Source organism: Andrographis paniculata, unplaced genomic scaffold, assembly GCF_009805555.1.
Source record: "Andrographis paniculata isolate CXL003 unplaced genomic scaffold, ASM980555v1 Contig53END, whole genome shotgun sequence".
Lineage (NCBI taxonomy): Eukaryota > Viridiplantae > Streptophyta > Magnoliopsida > Lamiales > Acanthaceae > Andrographis > Andrographis paniculata.
This window is the reverse complement of record NW_026137588.1, coordinates 135,554-162,825: the sequence shown is the minus strand read 5'-3', so window position 1 is coordinate 162,825 and position 27,272 is coordinate 135,554. Positions and strand designations below refer to the sequence as shown.

General features: G+C 37.0%; 6 protein-coding genes across 12 annotated transcripts; 2 read left to right on the top strand and 4 right to left on the bottom strand.

Annotated features, from left to right (window-relative positions):
• Positions 1-2,243: 2,243 nt before the first annotated feature.
• On the bottom strand, positions 2,244-3,321 carry LOC127255296 (kunitz trypsin inhibitor 5-like). The gene has a single exon (XM_051280778.1). It carries the CDS (start codon positions 3,127-3,129, stop codon positions 2,455-2,457), a length of 675 nt encoding a protein of 224 aa, XP_051136735.1. The 5' UTR covers positions 3,130-3,321; the 3' UTR covers positions 2,244-2,454.
• A 1,438-nt stretch (positions 3,322-4,759) lies between these two features.
• LOC127255100 (laccase-1) lies at positions 4,760-7,994 on the bottom strand. The gene is made up of 3 exons (XM_051280480.1): positions 7,564-7,994; positions 7,348-7,499; positions 4,760-6,512 (listed from the first exon to the last, which is right to left on the bottom strand). The coding sequence occupies exons 1-3, from the start codon at positions 7,759-7,761 to the stop codon at positions 4,994-4,996; spliced, it is 1,869 nt and encodes a 622-aa protein (XP_051136437.1). The 5' UTR covers positions 7,762-7,994; the 3' UTR covers positions 4,760-4,993.
• Positions 7,995-14,725: 6,731 nt separating this feature from the next.
• LOC127255202 (RAP domain-containing protein, chloroplastic) lies at positions 14,726-17,673 on the top strand. The gene is made up of 3 exons (XM_051280627.1): positions 14,726-16,900; positions 17,039-17,121; positions 17,292-17,673. Exons 1-3 carry the CDS (start codon positions 15,007-15,009, stop codon positions 17,391-17,393), a joined length of 2,079 nt encoding a protein of 692 aa, XP_051136584.1. The 5' UTR covers positions 14,726-15,006; the 3' UTR covers positions 17,394-17,673.
• Positions 17,674-23,375, top strand: LOC127255203 (uncharacterized). 7 transcript variants are annotated; one of them, XM_051280635.1, is made up of 7 exons: positions 17,674-17,816; positions 17,917-18,143; positions 18,255-19,086; positions 19,984-20,150; positions 20,415-22,066; positions 22,445-22,879; positions 22,967-23,375. In XM_051280635.1, exons 2-5 carry the CDS (start codon positions 17,935-17,937, stop codon positions 20,620-20,622), a joined length of 1,416 nt encoding a protein of 471 aa, XP_051136592.1. In that variant the 5' UTR covers positions 17,674-17,816; positions 17,917-17,934; the 3' UTR covers positions 20,623-22,066; positions 22,445-22,879; positions 22,967-23,375. The 7 variants fall into 7 exon arrangements, with proteins under 7 accessions (XP_051136592.1, XP_051136591.1, XP_051136586.1 ...); XM_051280634.1 differs by having other exon boundaries at positions 17,680-17,812; XM_051280629.1 differs by having other exon boundaries at positions 17,810-18,143; positions 20,415-21,734; positions 21,980-22,066.
• On the bottom strand, positions 20,790-21,682 carry LOC127255205 (NDR1/HIN1-like protein 6). The gene has a single exon (XM_051280637.1). The coding sequence runs from the start codon at positions 21,680-21,682 to the stop codon at positions 20,921-20,923; it is 762 nt and encodes a 253-aa protein (XP_051136594.1). The 3' UTR covers positions 20,790-20,920.
• LOC127255204 (alcohol dehydrogenase-like 6) lies at positions 22,197-27,160 on the bottom strand. The gene is made up of 9 exons (XM_051280636.1): positions 26,835-27,160; positions 26,696-26,742; positions 24,037-24,359; positions 23,780-23,862; positions 23,589-23,664; positions 23,446-23,507; positions 22,960-23,055; positions 22,705-22,866; positions 22,197-22,600 (listed from the first exon to the last, which is right to left on the bottom strand). The coding sequence occupies exons 1-9, from the start codon at positions 27,006-27,008 to the stop codon at positions 22,475-22,477; spliced, it is 1,149 nt and encodes a 382-aa protein (XP_051136593.1). The 5' UTR covers positions 27,009-27,160; the 3' UTR covers positions 22,197-22,474.
• Positions 27,161-27,272: the final 112 nt, after the last annotated feature.

Below are 27,272 nucleotides of genomic sequence, written 5' to 3'. Positions count from 1 at the left end.
TTGTGTTGCGCTGTAAATGCTAAAGATGCTTTGACGATGCCTCTGCCGGAGCAATATACAAGTCTGACGGGCGAACTAATTTATTCAATAGACTTATTCACCTCCGATCCAGTCAGTGCAGTGCATTGCATTATTCTTTTTGATAGACACCTTTGTACTATCTATCTGTAGGCTTACCCGATTTATTATTATTATTATTATTATTATTATTATTATTATTATTTTTAATTGAAACATTAATTCATATATATCGTGGTAGGATTCTAAAATCAGTGTCTGCAACTCAACCATTATGCTGTTTCAATTATACATTGTTGCAACATTAACTTATGAAATTTAATAAGTCAGCACAAGCTATCAACATGGTCATACAAAATTATGTCATTTCCTCTTTCAAGACATGAAATTGAAAAACATCAGCTATCCTTAAATTTTTAAATTTCTCCTACCATATAGACATTGTTGAGTGATTGTTCCTCTCATCATCACCCACCCAACCAAATATAACATTTGCTCTTTTTTTTTCTTCTTTTTTCTGTCGTTATCTTCGAAAATTTACCACACATAAACAAAATTTAGTGCAATATTATACTATTTCAACATCATTATTCCGCTCACTTCATTCAAGAAACTCTAATCATTTAGAAATACACGGAATGCATCACTTCATCCTACCATTAGAATTATTATCACTCACCTTTCATTTTCACTCTCAACCACCGCTCTCCTCTGCTCTGCTCTGCTCATTTACGCTCTTACTTCACTCATTATCCAAAACCATTCGCCTGCTCTGCTCATTTACGCTCTTACTTCACTCATTATCCAAAACCATTCGCCTCCCTTCATTTTACCGCTCCACTCTACTCACTTTATAACTTTATTAGAACAATTCTATTGTTTTTCACTCCAAGCCAAACATTACTACTTTGTCATTCTGTTCAAAAGCATTTGTAAGAATTTCTCTAATTTTATTTCAAGAAATAAAATCTCCAAGTTTAATCTGAAAATTTATCAGTAAAAAAGAGCATTAATATATATATATATATATATATTTTTATAAAAAGTTAGACAAGTACAACAATACTTTCATTAATTCAATATTTCTCATTGCAATATGCCAAAAGAGCATGTTGAATCCAATGTGTGTTGAGTTTAGCTATAGATGTATAACTCAAGTTCTCTTTTAAGGCAATGGAGGAGCCACATAAGTCCCCTTGAGCCGTCATTCCAACCATACATAGGGATGGGCAAAATAATCTAATCGAACCGTCGAACTGTTGAACCGAACCTAATCGAACCGAATTTTCGGTTAACTCAGTAAATTCGGTTCGAATACAAATATTGCATATTTGATATTTGTTTGGTTCGGTTTGATTTCGATTTCAATTTTTGATATTTTTTTTGTTCAGTTAACCGAACCGAATATATTTATATATTTATGTTATTATATTTTAAAAAATTTATATTAATAATTATATTCGATTCGGTTTCAGTTCGGTTACGGTTCGGTTTCGGTTCAAATATTTGCAAATATTTTGATTTAATTAGAATTTTAATTATTTTTTAATATATTATTTTTTAATTTTGGTTCGGTTCGAATTATTTGCAAATATTGCAAATATTTTTGGTTAACTGAAATTTTCGGTTCGAATACGATTCACGATTTCGGGTATTTGTTCAGTTCGATTCGGTTCGGATATTTGCAAATAGGCAGATCCCTAGCCATATGCGTCCATTACATTGTTTGGTTATATGTATTGATTGTGTAACCGGATTCGAACATTCTTACCAAGTTGACATTTTCACATTAACTGAATACATAACAATATATTATTTTTATTATTAATTCTATTCAAAATAATAAAAAATATATAATTTTTTACTTTAATAAAGCTTTTTAGTCTCCTTAGCATAATAACTCTGGCTCCATCATTGCCTTAAAGAAACATGTGTTAAATGAACAGGACGATAAGGTCATTCGCAATTGAGATATCATCTTTGGGTTAATTCTCCTACTTTCTTTTCTTTCTGTTAAGTATCCACGTTGAATGTAATGTTGAAATTCTCTTACTTTATAGCGTGAACGAGTATTCTACTTATAACCAATTAATTTTAAATTAAAACCTGAATTCCCTGTTTAACACTTTCCACATCATCTTTTCTTTCTACCCCATTATCGAAGATTACTTTTTCATCCACTTGATTTGAATTATATATATATATATATAAGATATGCGTGCATAATTTATTAATTAATCCAAGTACAATTGCATGCATGCAATAGTGTGATCATCATTGTCATCATTTATTTATTTATTATTATTAGAAATCACACGGCTAGCTACGCTAGGTGTCTGTAAATAGAGAGGTAGGTGGGTGGGTGGTTGCATTTTAAATTCTTCCATCTATTCCACGGTGGTATACGTAGCTGGTTTTAATTTGTCGCCGGTCCGGTCAGGCCGGGGCCTCTTTGAAGAAAAAGGGGAAAGACGGCTGAAAGCGAGTGTCGTCAGCGGGAAGGAGGCTGAGGGCCAGGCGCCTGGTCCCGTCTTGAGGCTGGGTGTGAGTGAATATCCCCAAGTCCCTGCACGTCACTTTGTTGAGGCAGTTCGCCAGCTTGTAGCTGTAGGGGATCCCGGTCTCGGACTTCAGAATCCTGAACAAGCTGGTGGACGCCGGGCCCTCCATCTTCCCGCTCTCCGTGAAGAGCGTCTCGGTGGCCCTGTCGTAGACGCCCAGCTTCAACACGGTCACGGCGGCGCCGCCGCAGGCCGAGGCCACGTCCGCGCTCGAAAACTTGAGGATTTGGCTACTGGACTCGAGGACCAGCTGGGCCGGGCCGTTCACCGGGCTGAAGCTCACGGGGAGGCCGCTGTCGACCTCGTTTTGTGCCAGGACCACGCTGGCCGGGCATGTGATGTTTTTGCCGGGGGCGCGGTAGACGGTCAGCCCCCCGCCCCGGCCGCGTATGCCGGGCAGTATGTAGTACTTCCCGCCAGTGCGGACAGGTTTCCCGGCGATGTCGAGGACTGGAGGCGGCTCCTGGGCGGCGGAATGGTTGACGACGATGGAGATGATGAGGATGAGGACGAGGCAGATGGATGTCGTCGTCGTCGTCGTAGTTCCCATTATATTACTAATTAGTTAATTATTTGTGGGATCGATTGATCAATCGAGAGAGATGAGAGGAGAGGAGAGGATCGATCGATGTTAGGGTTAGCACTGGAGAGAGTTTTTATAGTACCAATCGAAGATCGATCCAATACTACTAATCATAATTAATAACCAAGGCGCCAAATCTTCTTAACCAGATTTTCTCTGTTACCCTATTCTATTCTATTCAATTTAAATTGATTACACACACGTAGTAATAAATAAGAAAAGAAAACAAGCACTACTAGTATTTAGTGTATTTGAGTGTTAGTATTATTTTCTTAAAATCCTATCCTTATTATTTAGTCTATTATTTTCTTTAAAAATAAAAAGTAAAATATTGGAAAAAAAAATCATATATTATATATATCATATATGTAAAAAAAAATTCTAATTAATTTTCCGGACAACTGTATTTTTTGAATTGTCAGTTTCAATATTTTCAAATATATTTTTTTTCAATATAACATACAATAATCCATCTTACCGCACAAATCAATTTTGATAATCTTCACGGTAGAATTTTTTTTTTCAACAATAGCTTAAGTAATATGTCATCTTTTTTTCAACCATCCTTTTAGAAACATCTTCAATATTCTCAAGATAAAAAAAAAAAAAAAAAAATGCAAACTTAACTTTCTTAACAACTGAAATTTATTGTTTAAATTCTACATCTAGCATAACCTCATCATCAAAATCACTTGGATATAACTTAGCAAAACAAAGTAGTTTATTAAAATCAAAATTGGCAAATAAATCTCTAGGATTAAAACATGCAATGCCCGAGAGAAGTTCTTTTCAGTTATATGACCTTTTATATTCAACACAAAGATATTTTCTTTTCTTCAAATACAATATAATTTACACCTCTTGCTTTTCGAAACTGTTAATCACTTAAAATCAATTGGTTGTAAGTGGAGTAGCTCTTTACCCCTTATAAGGTAGGAGAATTCCAACATTACATCCAATGTGGGATACTTAACATAAATAAAAAACAACATTGTTTTGTGCACTATATTCAAGCTATTCAAATTGATCAAACCATGTTGGCTGAAATTTTCTTATAATCTTACCAAATAAAATATTTGAAAAATTATGATCATGCGGTTGACAAGGCCCGGCCCTTTGGCCAAATACGATCTTTTTAATTCATCTCTAACGTCAATATGATAGCTATCAACCGGTTTACGTAACCCTGGATCACTAACAATATTGTTCTATGATAATTCTTCTTACCAAATGATATGTTTATAATCAAAGTAAATGTTAAGGATATTTTATTATTAGTGTATGATTATTTTTTGTAAAATAGAAAATATGTATTTTGAAGTAAAATATACGAAATGATAAAAATAATACTTTTTAAGTAGGAGGGAGAGAGTAATATGTTAAATATTATACTCCAAGTCAAATGTATCATTTTAATGAGATGTGTATTCGACTGACACATGTTAATACAATCCTAACTATATGTCTAGATTTCAAGCTTATTATCAAGCTTAAAAAATCAAGTCGGTTTACATAGAAATTTGTAAACTTTTAATAATAGTGAAAAATAAAAAATAAAAAAATAAAAAGTAAAAAAAAGATGCCATGACATCAACATAGGTGTGGGATATAGAGGCAGAAATAAATCTCTGTACACTACAAGATATCATGTCCGTAAACATGTCCAGCCAAACCGCAAGGCCCATTCAAAGTTGAAACACAGCACAACACAACACATGAGCAGAACTAATTTAAAACGAAAAGCGCCTGCAAGAGTGAGTACATCATCAATGCCAGTTTGTATGTATCTTTTAATATATTTATGTATCTACTGGTAATTAATGGCTCGAGGTCAACAGGTAGGCAGGTCACTCGGCGGCGGCGGCAAGCGCTCCCATGGCTCCTTCCCATCCTCGACTATCATTGCCACAGCCAACCCCCACGACGTGTGCGCCTCCAGATGACAGTGTATGAACCACACCCCCGGATTATCCGCCGTCAGACGGATCGCCGCCCACCCCCCCGTCGGCACAGCCACCGTGTTCCTCTCCGGCGGGTCCACCAGGTTGTAATTTCCCGGGTCCCTCCTCACATCATAGTTCCCGAACCCCGTCCCCACAACGAAGAAGTTATGCCCGTGGAAGTGGATGGGGTGGTTCTCCGAATTCAGGAAGTTGGTGCCCTGCAGCACCACCTCGAGCCTCGTCCCGAAAGCGACTCTCAGGAGCCTGGCGCCGAACGCGGTGTTCATATTCTCCGCCATGGGGTCCACCCCCGTGTAGTTGAAGACGTGGGGAGGGTTTTCGGGGAAATCGGATGAGAGGTTGAGTCCGCGGTTGTTGTAGTAGTGGGAGCTGAGGATGGAGGTGGTTGTGGGGCGGAGGAAGGACTGGTTGTTCATGGAGGCGTGGAAGCGCTTGCCGAGGCGGCCCCGGCAGGTGTGGTTGGCGGGGCAGTCTTGAAGGTTCAGGCCGATGGTGGTCACCACGCGCCTGTCGATCTCCTTGGGCACGCTGCAGGGGCTGTCGGCGGAGCCCAGGCTCCTCAGGCTGTCGGAGAAGCTGGTGGCGAATGGGGTGTCCTTGAGGGCGGGGAGGTTGGGAGGCAGCGTGTAATAATCATAATTGTTATGAGGAGGAGGAGGAAGAGGAGGAATAAGATCATCGTCGTCGTCATTATCATTGGTGTTTAGGTATTTTAGGAAGCCGATGGTAGTGGAGTTGTCGAAGGGGGAGGTGCCGGTGAGGTAGGGGCGGGCGGCGATGACGAAGGTGGATGAGTACCGGGCGGCGGCGGTGACGAGGAGGACGTTGGTGGTCTGGCCGGGGGCGAGCATGACGGCGGGGGTGGTGAAGGGCTTGGTGTAGGCGGCGTCGACCTCGACGACGGTGAGGTTGTGGTCGGCGACGGCGAAGAAGAGCTCGTCGTTGAGGGCGGCGTTGATGAGCCTGAGGAGATAGGTTTTGCCGCCTGGCTGGACGGTTTGCACGAAGGTGTGGTCGGGGCTGGTGCTGCAGGGGTAGAGGGGGCCGGGGAGGCCGTTGATGGTGTAGGCGTCGGAGGTGTTGGGGCCTCCGCCGTAGAGCATCATTTGGGATTCGACGAGGTCGACGTCGGCGTTCCACCACTCGCCGAGGATGATCGGGGGGGCGTCGACGTCGTACTTGTATATGACCGGAGATGAGGGTTGGATGAGGAAGGCGCCGTAGACGGAGGCGCGGTGCCAGGCGTAGTGGGCGTGCCACCAGAGGGTGCCCCGCTGGCCGACCACGGTGAAGGTGTAAGTGTAGGTCTCGCCGGCGCCAATGGGGCACTGTGTTATGTAAGCCGGCCCGTCCGCCCACCCGCTCCTCATTTGCCTCACTCCATGCCTGGAAACGGCAGGGTTCCATCTAAATTAATTTTAAAATTCAAATAAAAAACCAAACCTTATATTTTAATTAATTCTTTCTTTTTTTTTTTGACATATTATATTTAAAATTATGTTTTTAATTCAAAATCATATCAAACTAATTTTTTATTCAAAATACTACAATATAATTTATTTACACTGCAGGTTTATTTTTATTCATCTTTTTGGTATTTTCAAGCAACCCTCGAAATATATTGCTCTTTTTCTATTTGTTTTTGTCTTCACTTTATTTACTACTACCGTTACTAAAAAAAGTTTTATGTATATATATATATTATGTTCGTGCCTAGTCAAATTTATAAATTTTTACCGGAAAAAAAGTAGTATTAAATAATTAAAATATTTGGAAAAAAAAAAAAAAGGAAAAATCTAAACATTGACAAAAAATCCTTGCAGTACATTTTTCTCTATAAAGGATGCCAACATGTAATAGGCAAGTGGGGGCACTGCTGATAATATTGTATGTATTATATATGATTGCTATATTTTTTTCATAGGCAACAAATTAAATTAACGTTAAAGAGCATATATATATATATAATATAATAGTATTGTTATAGTAATTAGTTAATTAATTCTTAATATAATGATTATTAATTATGAGGTAGGAGAGGAGAGAGTTTGTTGGGTTTAGGGTTTAGTAATTAGAAGTTAGTAAGTCCCTATATTATATATGATTTGGTGATGACATTGACATGCATATCTACGAAGAAGAAGAAGAAGAAGAAGAAGAAGGAGGAGGAGGAGTTTGTTCATAAATTGAGACGATGGGGAGGAGAGGAAGCAGTAGGTACCAGTGGATGGTGGTGTTGGTGGAGAGGGTGTTGGTGACGACGACCCGGACAGCGTCGCCCTCTCGGACGGCGATGGTGGGGCCCGGGAACTCCCCGTTCACCGTCACCACCGCCTTCGTGTGGCACAGGCGGGTGATGTTGGTCCGCTCGATCTACATATACATACATTAGAATAGAATTGAGTTATAATCAACTAGTTAATTATTAATTACTTACATTGAAACGAAAAGTCTTTGTAGTTGAAGAATCAGCAAAGGCCGCAGGCGGAAGCATGAGGAGCAGGTGCAGGTGCAGGTGGAGGAAGAGCACTAGCGCAAGTGCTGCAGGCGTCGCTGCAAATGAAAAGAGGATTCGAAGCAGCACTGTTGCTGTTTGACGACAGCCACAGCCACAGCCACAGCAGCAATCTTCCATATCTAATCAACCACAAACACACACACTACTACTACTGTTGCACTGCTGTCGTGTCCTCTCCTCTGCTCTCTCCTGATTAATAATGCCGATGCCGATGGAAACTAATGCTGTTGCTGCTGGTCAACTATATAGATTTACACACACACGTACATACATACATACATACATATAATGATAATGAGAGAGTGGGCAAAATGTATGATCATCTTCTTTCTTTCTCTCAAAAAAATAAAAAAAATAAAAGAGAAGGAAGAAAAACAATCCTAATAAAGAAAAAAAAAAAAAAAAAAAGGCACACCCACACCCATGCATGCTTTCATGTCATGTCCCATATATAATCATCATTCTCTCCTTTTCTTTTTCCAATTTAAATACTATTCTCATTACTGTGTGTAATTTCTGATGGATGGGGGGATATATGCCTTTTGGTTTTTAAGGCTTTCTACTATATATATATATATATATATATGTTTTAAATTAATTGCTAATTTTTTTGATTTTCCAGTTATGTTGTGTTGTGTAACCGATATATGGATGATATGTGTATATGTTTGGGCGGACACAATGATGGCCATTATATTCTTCTCACCATCTCTCCCCTTTAATTAATTTCCTTTCTTGCTCATTCATTTTGTTCCTTTCTTTTGTTTACATCATACAATATATATATTCTTCATCTCACTCATTCATGTACTAGGACTTTTTTCTTTTTGTTTGAATTTAGTGTTTTGATCATTTAAATAATATTTTAATCTAATATATTTTGAGAATATTAAAAATTTTTTTTATCTCAAACCCAAAGCAAATGCATCATTTAATGTTCCCTTCATCTAATTTTTTTTGCATGTATAGGTTTCTTTTAATTAATTAATTTTTTTTTTTAATGAAATAATTATAAATTGTTATTTGAAAGTATAAAAGAGCAAAAAAAGTATCTACATAAAGAAAAATTGTTAAACTTGTGATATGTCTCAAACTAAAAATAACATGTAGGTAATATATATAACACAATAAATTGGAAGCAAGCTAAGGCCTTACAAACAAATTAAGTTCCAGGGATCAAAGAGGATGAGAATCTACTACACAACTATTTCAGCACACACACATACAATAAAATAAGACCAAAATATATGTACACGTACCCAATTACAATTGTAAGGAAATATTTATATTATGCAAAATCCTTGTAATAAATAATATATAGCTTAAATCTATTGGATATATATATATGTGTTGAGATATCTTAATAATAATTTATATATATTATATGATGATAGTTTGTTTTTAGTTACTTTGAGTAGTAGTCGAGCCTCTAATCGAAAGGCATCTATCTATCTATCTATCTATCTATCTATCTCAACGGCCAATTGCAAACTACTTATAATCAATGAGTGGAGTACATTATGACCATGGAAGGAATCAAATTATTACATGTGATCACAAATTAATAAGTAATTTTTTTGATAAATGATCACCACGAGTATATTGCAATATTAAGACATTCGTTTAATTATTCAAGATGCAAAATAATACTTATTTATTTTATTATTATTAGATGAAATATTGTAATTAAATACTTATGTGCGTAACTTTTGCTAATAATCTTGGCAGTAATTGTGCAACTTGGATTTTGAAAGTTGGGTTGTTCTTATAATAATGAAGAAACCTTCCCACCATGCATAGTTCAATGATTATGCATAGCTCATTAAGATCAAAGAATTAATAAATGATTCATTATTACTTGCTATATAAATAATACTCCTTTCATTTCGTCCACAAAATCTATGTATTTTTATATTTTTTTTTTACTCTTTATTCATACAAAAAAATTATTTTTATTTATAGCAAAAAGAAATTAGTTATCGTGATAATTGAGTGATTCGTGAGATGTTCTTCACATAAAGTTAATTTGTGTCTTCAATTCATTTTTGGTTCGAGTTTGGTGTTGTGTTTGTGAATCCGCTGGTTTGGAGCTTCGTTGGATGCAATCGATCCAACTTTGCATGTTTATTCTATAGTTGGAAAGAGATTGTTTGATCAGTCTTGAAAATTTGAAATTACAACAAACATATTTTTACATATAAAAAATAATAATAATAATAATTAATTAATTATTTTCTAATAAAATATTGCATTAAATATAGGCATATCTAATCATTATTTCAATACAAAATATTTAACATTCATAAAAATATCAAAATATATGTAGGCAAATTTGATTAGTTTATTGATGTAGAGAACTTTTTGAAACGATGGAGTTATTTATTACCATTAAATGATAAAGTAGTAGCATCAAACAAGTTGTGTTAATTAAGTACCCTCACACAAAAAAGAGCATATATTATTATATAGAATTTGTTAATTTGAATGGAGAATCAGGATCGGAGGGTGGGTCATAATATGAATTATATATGATGATGATGGTTGTGGGGGTGGGGATGGGGGGCGTGTTATGATTGAGAGTCAGCGGTCAGTCCCCTTTCTTGACTAGACTAGATCTCTTCAGCCTTGTGTTTTTATAAATAATAAAATCACGAGGGAGTGTACTAAAAGCTAGCTAGTTGCCAAACGTATTGATTTTCTTTTATTTTATATATATTTTTAATCAATATAAAAAATAAAATAATATCAATAAATTATATTATCTCCATCCAATTATAAAGTAAATATTTAATTTTGTAATATTTTACTTTTATTTCTTAATTAATATAAGATTATAATATAATAGTATTATTTAAAAATATTTTTTAATGCAAAATAAATTACATTTTAAAAATTTAACATAAGTTTTTTTATATCTTCTTTATAAACATAATTACAAATAAAAATTATTTATCAAAATATCCAAATTTTACACAACCGCCATTTTTCTACTAAATATCATATAATAAATTAAGAAATAAAAATATATAATTCAACAATATTCTACAAAATAAATTTCTCATTCTATTGCTTAAAAAATAAAGAAAAAACAAACAAAATCTTCACAACATCCAACAACAATTTTAACACATCTTCTGCAAATTCGAACTAAAAACATTATTATCATCTACCATCATCCACTAATTATCGGCCAAACACGCACACCAAATAGAGCCAGCATCAGTCCACCTCTGCAGACACCCAGCCACGACTGTTCGAACACAAAGATTTACATTATATACTTGGAATAAAATATGCAATATAACTAAAATAATTTAATGTTAAAATAATATTTTAATTTATTATGAACAAAATCAATTAACATATATATAAAAGTTATACATATATTTGGATGTGTTTAGAACTTGATTGATTACGAAAATAAAATTATTATTCATATACATATAATAATTTTTGCTTTTTACAATTTAAAGAATAAAATCAGTCCCCATAACTTAATTACAATATTGTATAATAAGAATTTAATATTGTATAAAAAAATAATAAAAATAACATATAATTTAATATAAATTATGATCAATTGCTAATAAGAATTTAAATTACACTTCAATGTATAATAAAATAGCTAAACATCTGCATTTATCTTTTTTCTTTTATTCTTTGTTCTCGTTTCTTTTTTTTTTTCTGGTTTTCTTTTCTTCTTTAACATTCCTCTCTTTCTGTACTCTGGATGCTACAACCGAAAACAAATCATTATGTAAAGAAATTAAACACAAAATGAAAAAGAATAATCATCATTAAATACAAAATGAAAAAGAATAACCATAAATAAATTCACATTTTTAATTTCAACTTCCAAAAAATAACCTAATGAAAATAAATCAACAAACCTAAACAAAATTTAGAAATAAAAACGAGCGAATCATCCAACAAACAATTTAGAAAACAACTTTATACAAAAATTTAAAAAATATATAAAATTAATAAAAATTTTGTCTTATATCCTATAAAAACATGGTTAAAAAATTATACAAAAATTAAAAAAATATAATTAATAAAAATAAATATGAATCAAATAATAGGAAAATATAAGACTCGAGAAAGAAGTAAAAATTAAATAAAATTAAAAAAAAAAAAAAAAAGAACAACACCCTTTGAAAAACTTAAATTTATTCAAAATTTACTTCAAAAAGATTGGCAAGTTTTTTCAGTAGAAAAATTGTCTAATCAAATAACAGAAAATTATAAAACTTGAAAAAAAAATAAAAATTAAATTTAAAAAAAAAAAAAGAACACACAGTGGCAAGTTTTTCCAAAAATTTTGTCTTCTACCATAAAAAAACAGAGCTAAAAAATTATACAATAATTTAAAAAAATATAATTAATAAAAATAAATATGAATCAAATAATAGGAAAATATAAGAATTTGAGAAAGAAATAAAAATTAAATTAAAAAAAAAAAACAACACCGTTGGAAAATTTAAATTTATTTAAAAATTTACTTTAAGAAGACAGACTACAAATTATTTTTGATTGAATATGAAGATAAGTCTAAATTTGTTGAAAAACTTAAATTATACAAAAATTTGGATAATTCATCAATGAAAATTTATTGAAAAACTTAAATTATTCAAAAATTTATTGAATAATTCATCAATAAAAATTTATTCAGTAAAATTTTTTTGTCTTCTACCATTTAAAAAAATAGGGCTGAAAAATTATACAAAAATTCAAAAAAAATATAATTAATATAAATGAATATAATGAAATAACAATAAAATATAAGAATTTAACAAAGAAGTAAAAATTAAATTAAAAAACAAAAAGAAATTTATTGAAAAACTTAAATTTATTCAAAAACTTATTTAAAAAAGACGGAAAGCAGTGGCAAGTTTTTCTGGTAGAAAATTTGTCTTATATCATGAAAAAAAATAGTGCTAAAAAATTATACAATAATTCAAAATAATATAATTAATAAAATAAATATGAATCAAACAATAGGAAAATAAAAGAATTTGAAAAAGAAGTAAAAATTAAATTAAAAAAAAAACACAGTGCAAAATTTATTGAAAATTTTAAATTTATTCAATAACTTACTTCACGGATTACAAATTATTTTTGATTGAATACGAAGATAAGTCTAAATTTATTGAAAAACTTAAATTACAAAAAATTTGGATAATTTATCAATGAAAATTTATTGAAAAGTTTAAATTATTCATGATGGATAATTTATCAATGAAAATTTATTGAAAAACTTAAATTATTCATGGATAATTTATCAATGAAAATTTATTCAAAAACTCAAATTCATTCAAAAACTTACTTCAAGAAGACGGACTCAGGTGGCAATATTTTCCATAGAAAAATTGTCTTCTCCAATTAAAAAAATAGGGCTAAAAAATTATATAAAAATTCAAAAAAATATAATTAATATAAATGAATATAATGAAATAACAGGAACTTGAGAAAGAAGTAAAAGTTTCCGACTTCTGCCATAAATTAAATTTTAGAAAAAAACACTTACCTGAAAATCTTCTTATTCTAGTGAGAATCTTTTCTAAGGGCTAAAAATATATACAAAAATTCGAAAAATATAATTAATAAAAATGAATATAAGAACTTGAAAAAAAAAAAAAAAAAGAACACCTTGTAAAACTTGCCTAAATAAATAAAAGGAGAACACCCTGACAAAATTTGCCTGAAGGAAAAAAAAAAAAAACACCGTGTAAAACTTGCTTGAAGAAATTTTCTTCTCCGAATCGCAATCTTAGGAGAACACCGAACAACACCCTTGCCTTGCCTGAAGAAAAAAAAGAAAGAACAAGCTGTAAAACTTGCCTGAAGAAATAAAAGGAGTTGACTGAAGAAATAAAAGGAGTTGACTGAAGAAATAAAAGAAGAATACAGAACAACACCCTTGCCTTGCCTGAAGAAAAAAAAAAAAAAAAAAAAAACACAGCTGTAAAACTTGCCCGAAGAAATAAAAGGAGAACACACTGTAAAACTTGCCTGAAGAAATAAAAGGAGAATACGTCGTAAAACTTGCCCGAAGAAATAAAAGGAGAACATCTTGTAAAACTTGCCTAAAGAAAAAAAAAAAACACTTTGTAAAACTTGCCTGAAAAAAAAAAAAAAACAAAACACCTTGTAAAATTTGCCTGAAGAAACTTTTTCTCCGGATAACAATCTTCTCCGATAAAAGAAATAAAGTTTTTGTTGCCTGAAGAACAACACCCTTGCATTGTCTGAAGAAAAAAAAAAGAAGACTCGCCTGAAGAAATTTCTTTCCCCGATGTCAATCTTCTCCAATAAAAACCGATGTCAATCTTCTCCAATAAAAAAATAAAGTTTCATAATTCACTATAAAAACTTCCGTAAAAAATTAATCCACTTAAAAATTAACTTCCTATGTCCACTGAGATTGCAGAATTACACCATTTTACAAAATGTGGGGTCCAGTTTTTGAGCTGTTTTATATATATATATATATATGATATGATTCACAAACTAATTTCATAATAGTTTAGATTTTAGAGAGAGTTGGGCAATTAAATGAAATGATAAAGAAAAGAAAGAGTTTTTATATTTAGATAAAAGGTTGAATTATAATATATATATATATATATATATATAAATAGCTCAAGATTAAGAGAAAACAAAGTAATTAAGAACATAAGTAGAGTGAGTTGGTACATCAGTTGAAAGAAATAAATAACTAAACCCTAGGAATGTGTTGTGTTTTGTTTTTCGTGATATTTTTGCTTTAACCAATTCTCACTTTCGACGACTATGATAGAATAATCCCCACAAACTGAAGATGGGAAATGGAATGTTCTGGATGGAAAAGGAAGTGTTTCTTTTCCAGAAAAAGAAAATGAAAATGATATCTAGCATGGTTCGTTCCTCCATGTCTACAAATTGAAAGGTTTATAAGTTTGACAAGAACACAAGATGCTTTTTGTTGGGCCTGAACAATTCATCATGAAGGCCCGGCCCAGTCCATCCCAGCCCAATAGAGGGAACAGTCACTAAGGAGGTAAGAAGCACTCCATACGTAAACAATGCCCGCCCTCCCCCTATCCCTATCGGCTATCACTGCAACGGACTGGCCACCGTCCAATCCCAGCTCAATCGCTCAAGCTCTGCTTTTATCCGACCTCTTACATTTCTCCCGGCGAACGCCATCAATTTGGTCTCCTGCCTTCCTCCTACTCAGGTTCGTTACTTCGATTTCTCTGCCCTTGATTATCTGTCATTGGAGTGGGCTTCGATTTCTCTTCTCATCTGTCACGCACGCAGTCATCTTAGCCTCTGCCTGCACCTCAAGTATTGCAATTTTAGAAGAGATTTACATAATCTATGGAAGCAAGTCTGCTGGTAAATTCTGTCTCCAATTTTCACGTGCAGTCCACAAAACCAGTTGCCTTTAAAACTGCACTTCCAATTGTGAACCCAAAAATTCACCTGAGCTCCAGATTCAAATTCCGCTGCTGCTTAAACCCTGGACAGAGGAAGCACCGACCAATTAACGGTGGTGTGGTGGTTGAAACTGCTGATTACATAGATGATGATGATGATGATGACGATGACGATGATGGTGGTGGTCAAGTGGAGGAGAACGAGCATCGAGTTCAAAATGGAAAGAGCTCAAGTTCAACGAATTGGGAGGCAGAGTTTCTTGGTGAAATTGGCTCGTCCGGGAAGAAGAAAAAGCAGCCAAAATCTAGATATTTTCCAGAAACTGATCAAATGGATTGGTGTGTTAGGGCTAGGAAGGTTGCATTGCAATCTATTGAGGCCAGAGGACTGAAGGCGAAAATGGAGAGCTTGGTCAGACATGAGAAGAAAAAGAAAAAGAAGAAGAAGCAACCCATGATAAGCAAAAAAACACTGGTGGACACCGCCGACGATTTTGATGAAGAGGAGGACGATGAAGATCTGGATTTTGATATCAATGAGGCAGCCTTTGATTCTGCAGATTCTTTGGGTAAAAACGGTCATCTTAAGAGAACGGTGAGCTTGATTGCACGGGGGATGTTTGAAGAGAGGAAGGAGAAATCTATGGAAACATTTGTTCAGAGACTTTCTCAGTTTTCAGGACCTTCTGACCGTAGAAAGGAGATAAATTTGAATAAGTTGATTGTTGATGCGCCAACTGCTGAGGAGGTTTTAGAGGTTACAGGTGATATAATCACAGCTGTTGCAAAAGGGCTTCATCCATCGCCTCTTTCACCTTTGAATATTGCGACAGCATTACATAGGATTGCCAAGAGTATGGAGAGAACCTCGATGGTGAGGACTCGGAGATTGGCGCTTGCTAGACAAAGAGAGATGTGTATGCTTGTGGGAATGGCAATGACCACCTTGCCTGAGTGTTCCGCACAGGGAGTTTCCAACATTGCATGGGCCTTGTCCAAGATTGGCGGAGAGCTTCTTTACATGTCTGAAATGGACAGGGTGGCGGAAGTGGCCTTGACTAAAGTATCTGAGTTCAACTCTCAGAATGTTGCTAATATAGCAGGTGCTTTTGCTTCCATGCGGCACTCTGCTCCGCAACTCTTTTCAGAATTGTCGAACAGGGCTTCGCATATAATAGACACTTTTCGTCCCCAAGAGATCGCCCAAGTATTATGGGCTTTTGCTTCTCTGTATGAGCCTGCAGACCCTCTTCTGGACTCTCTTGACAGCTTTTCTGTGGATGTGAGTCAGTTCGATTTTCGCTCAGCCAGTGAAACATCTTATCTTGATGATGAGGGAGGAGCAGAGGACAGTGGAGACAGCAAATCAGCAGCACATACAGGCAGCATGACACTAACCTTTGCCAGGGACGAGCTGGGTTGCATATCTTGGTCGTATGCTGTGCTAGGACAATTAGATCGTGCCTTCTTCTCCTGCGCCTGGAGAACATTGAGCCATTTTGTGGAGCAAGGGATTTCTGAGCAGTACAGGGAAGATGTGATGTTCTGCTCGCAGCTGCACTTGGTGAATCAATGCCTGAAACTAGAGTATCCACATCTTAGAATGGCGCTGCCGAATGAGGTGGAGGATAAAATTGAACGTGCTGGAAGAGCAAAGAAGTTCAATGAGAAGGTGAGTTCGTCGTTCCAGAAGGAGGTGTGTCGCCTGCTTGTAAGCACTGGGCTTGATTGGGTGAAGGAGTATACAGTGGAGGGCTACACTCTGGATGCAGCCATTGTTGATCAGAGGGTTGCTTTGGAAATCGACGGGCCCACTCATTTCTCGAGAAATTCTGGTGCGTGCTAATCCAAATCGTACCATATCATGTCATATAATATAGTAATAGTTTCCCAAGTTGTGTGCGTGCCTAGCAGTATCCGTATTGTACCGTATTAGAGTCGGGATTATGGTTTGGTTGTTCATCTCTTATCAGGAGTTCCACTGGGGCATACAATGCTGAAACGCCGCTGGATAAATGCATCTGGGTGGAAGCTTGTGTCGGTGTCGCTTCAGCAAGTAAGCACAGAAGCATTTGTGATTGAATTCCTCATGTTACAGATAGTTAATTAAATGCGTGCGTGCTTGCTTGCTTATGAGTTTTGAAGTAGAAATGGAATGCTTGTATGTATGTGTATGTTGTGTGATGAATGAGATAAGTGATGATGATGGTGGTGGCCTTGCTGCAGTGGGAAGAACATGAAGGTGAATTTGAGCAGCTGGAGTATCTTAGGAGGAGAATCCGCGATGGTACATCCACCCATGCCGTAGGAACTCACTCTACTCACTAAGCATAATGACAATTGGCAGACAAAAGGTGGGAAGGGAAGGGACGACAGGAGCCAAGCCAACACCATTGCTACTCACTTGTGTCTCTGTTCTATCTCTATTTCCTTGTCATTCTGTAGTTTTGCTTGGGACTATAGATAGATAGATAGATAGATAGATATAGATAGATTGATTGATAGATAGACAGACAGATGGCTGGCAGCGCGCACATCCTGTATTTTGTCTGTTTAACTAAACTACGTACACATCATTTGTATGTATATAGCCAAAATCTTTGTAGCAGTCAGCATTATGCAAATAGCAAACACAGAAGATGAAGATGATGATGACGATGGATCAAAAGCTATGAAAATCTGTTGGTTACAGTTAGTCCATCACTCCATGGAGAGATATGTTGTCACCATCCATCCATCCATCCATCGTAGGTACTTCCATCGCAAGTACTATTATATAAGTAATGATGCAATATAAAACATTACTGTAAAAATGCCACAAAACCCACAACCATCACCGAGTTTGACGCAGGACGTAGTCGGGAAACAGATGGAGATGGAGATGGAGGAGAAGAAGAGCGCGGACGCCGCCGTCGAAGATGCAAAGAGGAGGTGCGTTGCTCTCCGCGATAGCCTCCACCGAATGTCTGCTACTAAGCTCTCAGTGCCCGTGCCCACCCTTCTCCGCCTAATCAACTCCGAGCTCGCTTTTCTCCATCGTCTCTCCTCCGCCTCCTCACCTTCGCCTTCACCTCTCAGGTTTTCTCTTCTTCTCCTCCTTTTCTTCTATTGTTCCTAGCGATCAGGGGAAACACAAAGCCTTCTCTTTTATTAGTACTTGTTAAATCGTGACAAATCTCTCTGTGGCAGTCTCAATATCGGTCACCTGGAGGCCGTGGCGCACGTCCTTCTGCAGCCCTTTGTGACTGGAGTATCTCGCGTTTGCAAGCCCATCAATCTGTCCGCTGCGTATGATATCTACGTCGATATTGTTTGTTCTGTTAAGGGAAATCCTGCTTGGGTTATTGTCTCCGACAGAAACCCCAGATTCATTACCTGGGAAGGTGGTTCTCTTGCTGACAAAAACAAAGGGTTACAGGAAAAGATTCGCAAAGTAGTTGACGCTGCTTGCCTGTCTCCTCCAGCGCTCCGGCCATCATCAGTTTTGCTTTTCTTTTCGCATGGTCTTGTCGATGAAGTTTATCAGAAGCTTGAACGCGAGTTTGGTAGCGTTAAGCTGGGAATTGAGCCGTTTTTCTATGAGGAGTTTGATTTGGAGGATAAGTGGACCAATCTGGTACTTGGAAGATCCTTTCTTGATGCCTGTGTTGTCGAAATAGAGGTAAACAAAGAGAACCCAGAGATGGAGAAAAATTATCTTGATCCTGTGAGGGCAGATGGAACTGTCTCCTGCAGTAAGTGTGATGCATTCTGTGATTTAAATGTAGGAGCATCTTTGAGAACTCTTGTGTATGGAATGAAGTGCTGGTGCTGCCATTCGAATGATAATCTAGAGCTTGAATCTGGACCGTGGAAGAACACATTGACGGGTCATGGAGCCGAGTTAGTTAATTTTGATACTACTGCAATGGTTGCAATTGTCTCAGGGATCAGCAATGGAAAGACAGACAAACTTTTGAATACACCAGAGAGTGAACTGAGAGGACGGTTTAAGGGCAACTATGATTTTATGATTTCTCAGGTATTAACTGAGATGCTTTTATATATGGTTCTCACTTTGAAGAATCATTTTTTCTGTCTCCTAGGAAAATCACTTATGTGATGAGTTGATCCAAAAAAGTCCTTTAATTGGTAGTTGCTACTAATGCTTTTTCAATATTGCAATTCTAATCAAGGGCGATCAATTATGATGCAATTGTTCTGTTTAATTGCATGAAAAGCTTTATGTTGAAGGAATGGTTCATTGTGATAAAAACTTGATAGGCTCATATATATATATATTTTAGCTTCTATGCTTCGAGTCACATTTTCTTCTCATCTTGTGTCCGAAAGAGCATTTGTGGCCACTGGAAGTTAGAGTGAGCTTTCCTGCAATCCATCACTAGCCTTATAATGATCCATCATTAGTTCTAATATTGCTTGTGAGTTGTGACCTCAGTTTACTACTGATGAAGCAATTATGTACAAACTAAATAATGAGAATCTCGGTGTAGAGGATTTTTACGGGAGAATGCTGAGTGCCTTTTTCCAGTGAAGCCTGCCATTTGTAATATTGAATTTATACAAAACATAAATTTTTTAAGATACATTGTTGAGGTAAAAAAATTAGATGTGTTCATCCATTTATTCTCAAATAATATTCTAATTATTCTCTTCTCTTTTTCTTTTTTGATCGGATTGTTCTAATTATTCTCTTCTTTGAGGTTGATATGCAATGAGAGCAACTTGTGTGCTAAAGGAAGGAGAAACCTGAGAATTTTGTGTTTATTTGGCTTTCGTCAGAGCCCTTTTAAGTTTTCGCACAATGATATAATTAGGGCGGCTGCCTGGCATAAATTTGTAAGATGGTGCTTGATGTATTCAACATTTTTGGGGTTGATTCTCTCTTCATGGGATCCATAATCTTCTTTTCTTCCAGGTCCAATCTGAAAAACAGAATCCAATCCACAAGGAGATGATTGGTATAATGTTGGGAAAACGAGGAATTGTATGTGAGAGTGTTTGCTCAGAGTTTCAGGAGCTTGTCTTAATGTGTGGAGGACCTAATGAGAAACTAAGAGCTGAATACTTCAAGAAGTTCCTCAGGTGAGTCTGCCATGGTATATCATATCATATCATCATTGTTACATTGATTTGAATCATGGTTCTGTCAAAAAAATTCATCTCAAACTTCCCTCTACTATACAATTTAAAACGCTTCTGCAGCTTGAAAAACATTTGGAAGAATTCCTTCCCTCTACTATGTATAATATATAGATATATTGTTGATCTAGTGTTAACTTTGCTGTTTATTGGGTTTTTCTTTTTTGTTCTCTCATTATATATTAATTGCTAAGCAATCTGTATCAGGGTAGTGCCTGATTGTCCATCAACACGACTGATGAGCCTTCCCACAACCCGAAAGCTCGCATTGAAAAACAAAGTAGTGTTTGGTACTGGTGATTATTGGGGTGCTCCAACGGTTACGGCTAACATGGCTTTTGTCAGGGCTGTCACACAGACAGGAATGTCGCTGTGTGTGGCAGAGCACAAACCGCGAGCATTGATTGGAGAATAGTGTGTAAGATATTTTACACCTCTTGACTTGTTTGAATGGAGTACCTGGACTGAAAAAATCACTGTGGCATATGCTGTGTAGATATATATTATCCTGGGATACAATTGTGCTTCCTGTTTAAGACTTAGTGCTGTACTGATCGTGGTAAAAAAGAAAAAAAAAATTGATGAAAGTTTGGTAAGGAGATTTGAAGAAATAAAATATCCTTTTTATGTATGCATGTATGTATGTGTACGTGGAATTCAGGAAGAAGGATGCAATAGTTTCTCAACTATAAACCGAGACTGCAAAATATCCCTCAAAGCTTCAATCTAAATTTACAGTTATTGGCTTTGATGTTGATCAAGCTATTAGTGGAGAGGCTGTCAACGATCAACTTGCAGGTGCCTAATATCCTGACCTTCTTGAGCTTCAGCATCCCTAGCTTAACACTGACGGGGACATCTATCCTAAGATCCAAGGGGATCCTTCCGGTCTGCTGCTGCTCCTGCAGGGCTTGGAGCACGGTCCTCCCATATTGATTTTGGCCAGTGAGGTCAACGTGCAGCACGGTCCTGTTCTGGTGGCCCTGGTAGAACCTGGGGAGCGATCCCTGGCAGAGATTTGTGTTCTTGTACCATGCACTCAAGTGGCTCCCCTTCTGGTAATAGATTCCGATCTTTTTGTTGGGGTTGTATGCTGTGATCCTGATATTGAAGGTGACGGAGAGGCTGAGGTCGAAATTGAGCGTCAGATCGGATATCCTGAGATTGTCGACGGAGTAGCTGGGAATCTTGGGACGAAACACGAGGTAGAGAATGCCTGCGGTGGCAGCAACAATGATGAGGAGGAGGATGAGGAGGGCGAGTGTCCAGCAGAGGCATCTGCACCAACAGTTTCTCCGCCTCTTTGGTGGAGTCAGAGGAGGAGGAGCGGCTGCGCGGCCTCCTCCTCCTCTGACGGAAGGGTGCTGGTGGGGATGAGGTGGTGCGCCTTTCTTAGTGATAGAGTTGGCTGGCGGGATGGCGGGTGGCCATGTGGTTGGAGCTTCGGCGGGGTGTATTCTTGGGTTGTCCGCCATGTGGTGTGGAGGATGAAGAAGATGTACGCAGCAGCAGCAGCAGCACACTTTGGTAGTATCGATCAGATGGATAATCTAATTTGAGAGAGTGGGCACAAGAGAGAGGGAGGGGAGGGGAGGGGAGGGGAGGTTCATGCACTCACTGCATCGATGGTATCGTATGTATATACATATACAGAGAGAGAGAGATGGAGAGAGGGTTGAATACTGGTGGTTGATTGATTAATTAGTTGATGTTGGTGCATACTCAGTTTCTTGGTTGCTTACTTTTGTTTTTCTTCTTTTTTCTTTGGGTAGTTGAACTAAGCAGAGCAGCACTCACTCAATGACTGACTCACACGCGTATCTTCTTCTTGTGCTTCTGCTTCGGGTCAACCATGACAGGTACAACAGGTGCATGTACTGTGTATTGTGGTGTCGTGTCTTCTTCTTTGTGACTTCCTTCTAACAACAGCTCTCTCTCTCTCTAACATGCATTGCATTAATACTCAACCCCCGCCCAATGTGACTGTGGTTCTGATTGATCTTGATCTATCATTTCAAAAACACATCTTCCATGGACAACATTGTATACACATTGTCTAGTTCTGCTACTGTATGTATCATCTGGGGAACCTTATCATACAACGCAACCCCACCAAATGCAAAACTGAATGAATACTCAGTCTCCCCCGCATTCATCATTATATATATGCATGTTGTTTCTTATGCTGATCGCCCTATTGTTTGTTGGATCGTATCTTTATTCAATTATCATGGCAGCTCAATCGATCAAGTCCGAAGCTGAAGCCCTTAGATCTGCTGCTGGCCCATGTGGATGACGCACCGCAAGCATTTTCCTTCCTTCATCAGCTCGAATGCTTTGTTTATGTCCTCGAGCATCACGTTGTGCGTAATGAGCTTGTCAATCTCGATCTCCTGCTCCAATCAAACTACAGTTAGTGTTCAGCTTCAGCAGCACGGTGTGCTTTTCTTTCTTTCATTCTCTCTTTCTTTCAATGTTTCAATGAACATTACTTTACCTTCCTGAGGTACATGTCGACGAGTGAAGGAATATCAGATTTGGGCTTCCATCCACCAAACAGAGACCCCTTCAGTGTTCTCCCACTGAGAAGCAGCCCGTGGTGAGCTTCTACTTGGGGCTTCTCTTTTGGCACACCCAGAGTCACTGTCACGCCCCATCCCTAGCACCCACAGGTAATCAAATACTATTACACATGGTTTCACTGAACTAGAAGAACAATATCTCAATCAAGTCTAGAGTTCACTTTACTTACGCTGCAGCAAGACTGCAAAGCAGTGGTGACAATTCCAGTATCTCCTACACACTCGAATGCGTAGTCCGCCCCACCATCAGTAATACTGTTAATAACCTGGGAGGAGAGGAGAGGAGAGGATTCAGCACACACAATTTTCTTACTCGGGCGGCTATTAATAACCTGGACGAGGATTCAGCATGCAACTAGCTGTATTTCATGCCTCTGATGGGCTCCCAGGGTATTTTCAATAAGCTAGATGGTAATTTATCACATAAATTTAATCTGAAGAGGTAGAGAGCTTATATGTTCCTCATAATTCTATTAAAAGTACTGGAGGTACATATATATATATATATGCTATACTCAAGATGTATTTTGTAACACTATAGCAAGGCACAGTTTTCTCACCAACTGCAGCTTCATATCTCCTTCAATGGGCTTATTTTCAAAGAGAATATTAATATACTGGTTGGACCAGTTGCATTTGAGCTAAAGAGAATTCACCTGCTGAATTGGCTGATCATGGTCGTTTGGGTTCAGAAAGTCTGTTACGCCAAAAGCCTTTGCTGCATTGCATGATCAATAAAATAATGTTAATTGTTCTTGAAGATCCTATGGATTTCGTCTATATATATCAGCATCAGTACCTATTTCTCTCTTCTCAGCATTTACATCAACGCCAATGATCTGAGCTGCACCCCTCAGTTTAGCACCTTGTGCAACCTATTTGAACATATATTAGGAAGCAAAGAGAATGTTGATGCATAAACTAGGGATTTTGAGTATAATAAGTGCGACTAACTGACTACAGTCCAGTAGTGCAAAGTCCACAACTCACAGAAAGGCCTACTGTTCCAAGTCCAAAAACGACTACACGTGATCCCACCGAGATTTCTGCAACCTTCCACACTGCACCTAAACCTGATTGTGAGAAACAACCATCAAGCTAGCTTATAAACTCCTTGCAAACATCTCTACTTTGAGTAGAGTGAATACACATCCTATACTAGCAACTGGTAAATATAAATATTAAAGCATGGAACTTAAGAAGCAGCCATACATAGTTGAAATGAATCGAAACCAGTCCTTACGCACCTGCTGCAGCTCCACAGCTTAGAAGGCATATTTTCTCCAGAGGCGCCTCAGGGATAATCTTGACAGCACATCCAGAGTGCACAACTGTATACTCGCTAAAACTTGAAACCGCGCAATAATGATACACGGGTCTTCCTCGTATTGAGAACCGTGTCTGTTTGTCACTGTGCATTACGCCTTGGCGTTCCAACCCCAGCTCTTGGCAGACATTGCTTTTACCTGACATACAGTGCTTGCATCTCTTACATTCTCCCGTGAACAAAGTAAGCACATGGTCCCCTTCTTTAAATTCTGTCACTCCTTCACCTACACTCTCAACAATCCTGAAAGTTTTGGGAAATAGCACTTTAGAATGTTTTATCCTTTGGAACAATCCCTACAAGTAGGTTGTGACTTTGCCTTTTCAAAAGTCAGCTGGCTCAAAAAAACACATATATCCAAACTCATTCTCTCACACATAAAGATTTACCTCTATCCTACTTCAAAAAAATTTCTCTGAAATGTCGTTATCTAATGTGACATATGATCCTCTATTAAATTAGCAAGGTGGTAACGGTTGATAATGTCTGCTAAAAACATCTTTGGCATCCCACATTTCAGTTGTATACAATTCTCACGTTCGGTTAACACTCGGAAATTTCATTTTGCTGAGGTGTTCTAGGTATTGTTTTCTCCACTCTACCATTCTCAGCATAATAATCTTTGAATTTGACCAATTTATACTTTCCACCTTTGTCGAATCTCAACCACATTCACTTTGAACTCTATTTCATTTTCAACTAGTTCTATTTCCTAAAAATAGGATAAGCATTATATCTATGTTTTAGGAAGTAAACTCATATCTTTCTATAGATGTATTAATGGATGAATCACAACAATTAATGAATACCCCTTTGATTTATTTCATAGGACACGCCACTAAGAGATGTTACGGGCTTGGTCCTCCATAAATCACTGTGCACCAGTTCCAACTGCTATTCCTTACATCTCTCGCATTCAATTGAGATATACATCATTTTCTGGTTCCCAAATATGTAGTCCTCAAACATCCACATACTTTGAACCTACCAAATCGACTATGCTACAATTCTGAAGTACTATGCATATTTAATAGTAATATTCTTATGGTCATTTGCAGTCAGGTATTGAGAGTATTTTTCTTTCTGCCTTGAGCCAAAACCATTTGTGTGAGAAATAAATTGTAGACGAGTGAAAAATAGCATTGTTATTCATAATAATAATAGGACTTATATATAGAACGACTTATATATAGAACCATGTAACTGACTCAATAGATTCAAATCATAACAACCTAATATAATTGATAAAATCAAATATAAATAAACTAAATCTAATACAAAACTAAATAACTAAAATATCTCTGACATTCCCTTCAAACTCAACTGGTGTAGCATAAACAATTTGAGTTTGCAAAGAGAGATCAAAGATAACTTAGTCACAATCATTCACTATGTCAGAATCAAAAGCAATGCTTTCAACTGAATTAGAATCGGAAATAACGGAACTCTCAACGGAGTCAGAAACGACGAAACTCTCATTGGTGTCAAAACAATAAGACTTTCACCGAAGTCGAAAACAACGGGATTCTCAGAAGAAACATGGCAGGTAAGCAAACATGACTTCAAAACGTAGACAGAAATCAAGAATCAAAACAAAATCAAAACCAGAAACATAAAGGCTAACAATTGTCAGGTACTTCCCAAATTGAATGTATCAGAAGAAACATGAGTTTTTATATTGTGTTTTCTTTGATAGAATATGTTGGAAATACATTCTAAATGACTAAGAAATTGTATTGTATTCATAATGAATATGGAGGTCTATAAATATGCATGATATTTGACTCGATAGACTCAAATTATGACAACTTAACCAAATGGAATGTTGTTGCAAAGCCTTCTCCATCAACCAGAGACTATCAAGATCGAGATCAGATTCCTCTTCAGGCTTAATGTCTCACAACACACAACTTCCATTCACATTCATCTGGAATCTTGATCCAAATGTCATTTTCCCCCCACATTTCATAACATCTCATCATCCACGAGATAGATTACACCGAAATCCCCAAGCATGTACACTATGATAGCCACAGTGTTGCATTAGTGGAACGAGGTTCTGAAATTCGACACTCACTACTCCAAAGGAATATTCGAGTTCAAAATAAAAGCATCCCTTCTTCTATTATCTTTTTCCGGTGCATGCCTGAACTTCTTACAATACTAGGATATAACACTACTATGCCTTTTAAGGCTTAATTCGACTCCTCAATTTGGATTTGCCCTGAAACATTTTCTTTATTCAGATCAACCCCAACTTTCTGTCCTAAGGGGCTGATGCCACCGAGTTCTGATTTTTCCTCAATCATTATAAGATCTTTTGCGTGTGAAACTCCAATTTCACCTAAGGTAAGTAATGAGGTACCAATTTTTCTTTAATATTAACAACAAGTTGGATAGCGAAGACAAAGAGAATATTGTAGTGTTCTTCAGGCCTCAAAATTGATGATTTGATAATAACCTCATCTGAATTCTAAGGAATAAGTTTAATGGAATGATCAATGTGAAGCCTTCCTAGTCCTAACCACTACGGTAAGCAAGCAGGCAGAAGGAAGGGAATAGTGAAATATATATGGTACCCTGATGCTTCATGGCCAAATATCCGTGGGTAGATTTGAGGTTGCGCCTGCAGGAAAAAGGTAAGAAGCTAAAGCATACAGCCATACAGGGCAGGGAGTTGGAAGTTCGGGATAAATGGATGTGCAGGGGAAGGTGTACCTGGGAAAGCCAAGCAGTGACATCGGTGCGGCAAAGGGAAGAGCAGACAATTTTGATGCGGATCTCCAAGGGGAGGGGGGGACTGACCTGCACCTCCTCGATAACTAAAGGGGCACCGGGAGCCCACGCAACAGCAGCCCTGCAGGTGAGCACGGCGGATGACGACGACGACATTGACACGCAATCTCAAATCAATCAAGTCCTGCCGAATGTGAGTGAATTCTGTGATTCTTTGGGGGTAGGTGGATTGGCTTGGGTAGGTGAAGAAGAACAAGAAGAAGAAATAAAGAAGACGAGGGAGGAGTAGCCAGCCAGCTGCTGTTCGTTAGTTTAGTTGTCCTTTTTTCTTTTCAAAGAGAATCGAAACTGCATATTCTATAAAATTACCTTTTTAGTCCTTGATAAATTTCTAATTTTCTGTTGAAACAAAAAAGAGTA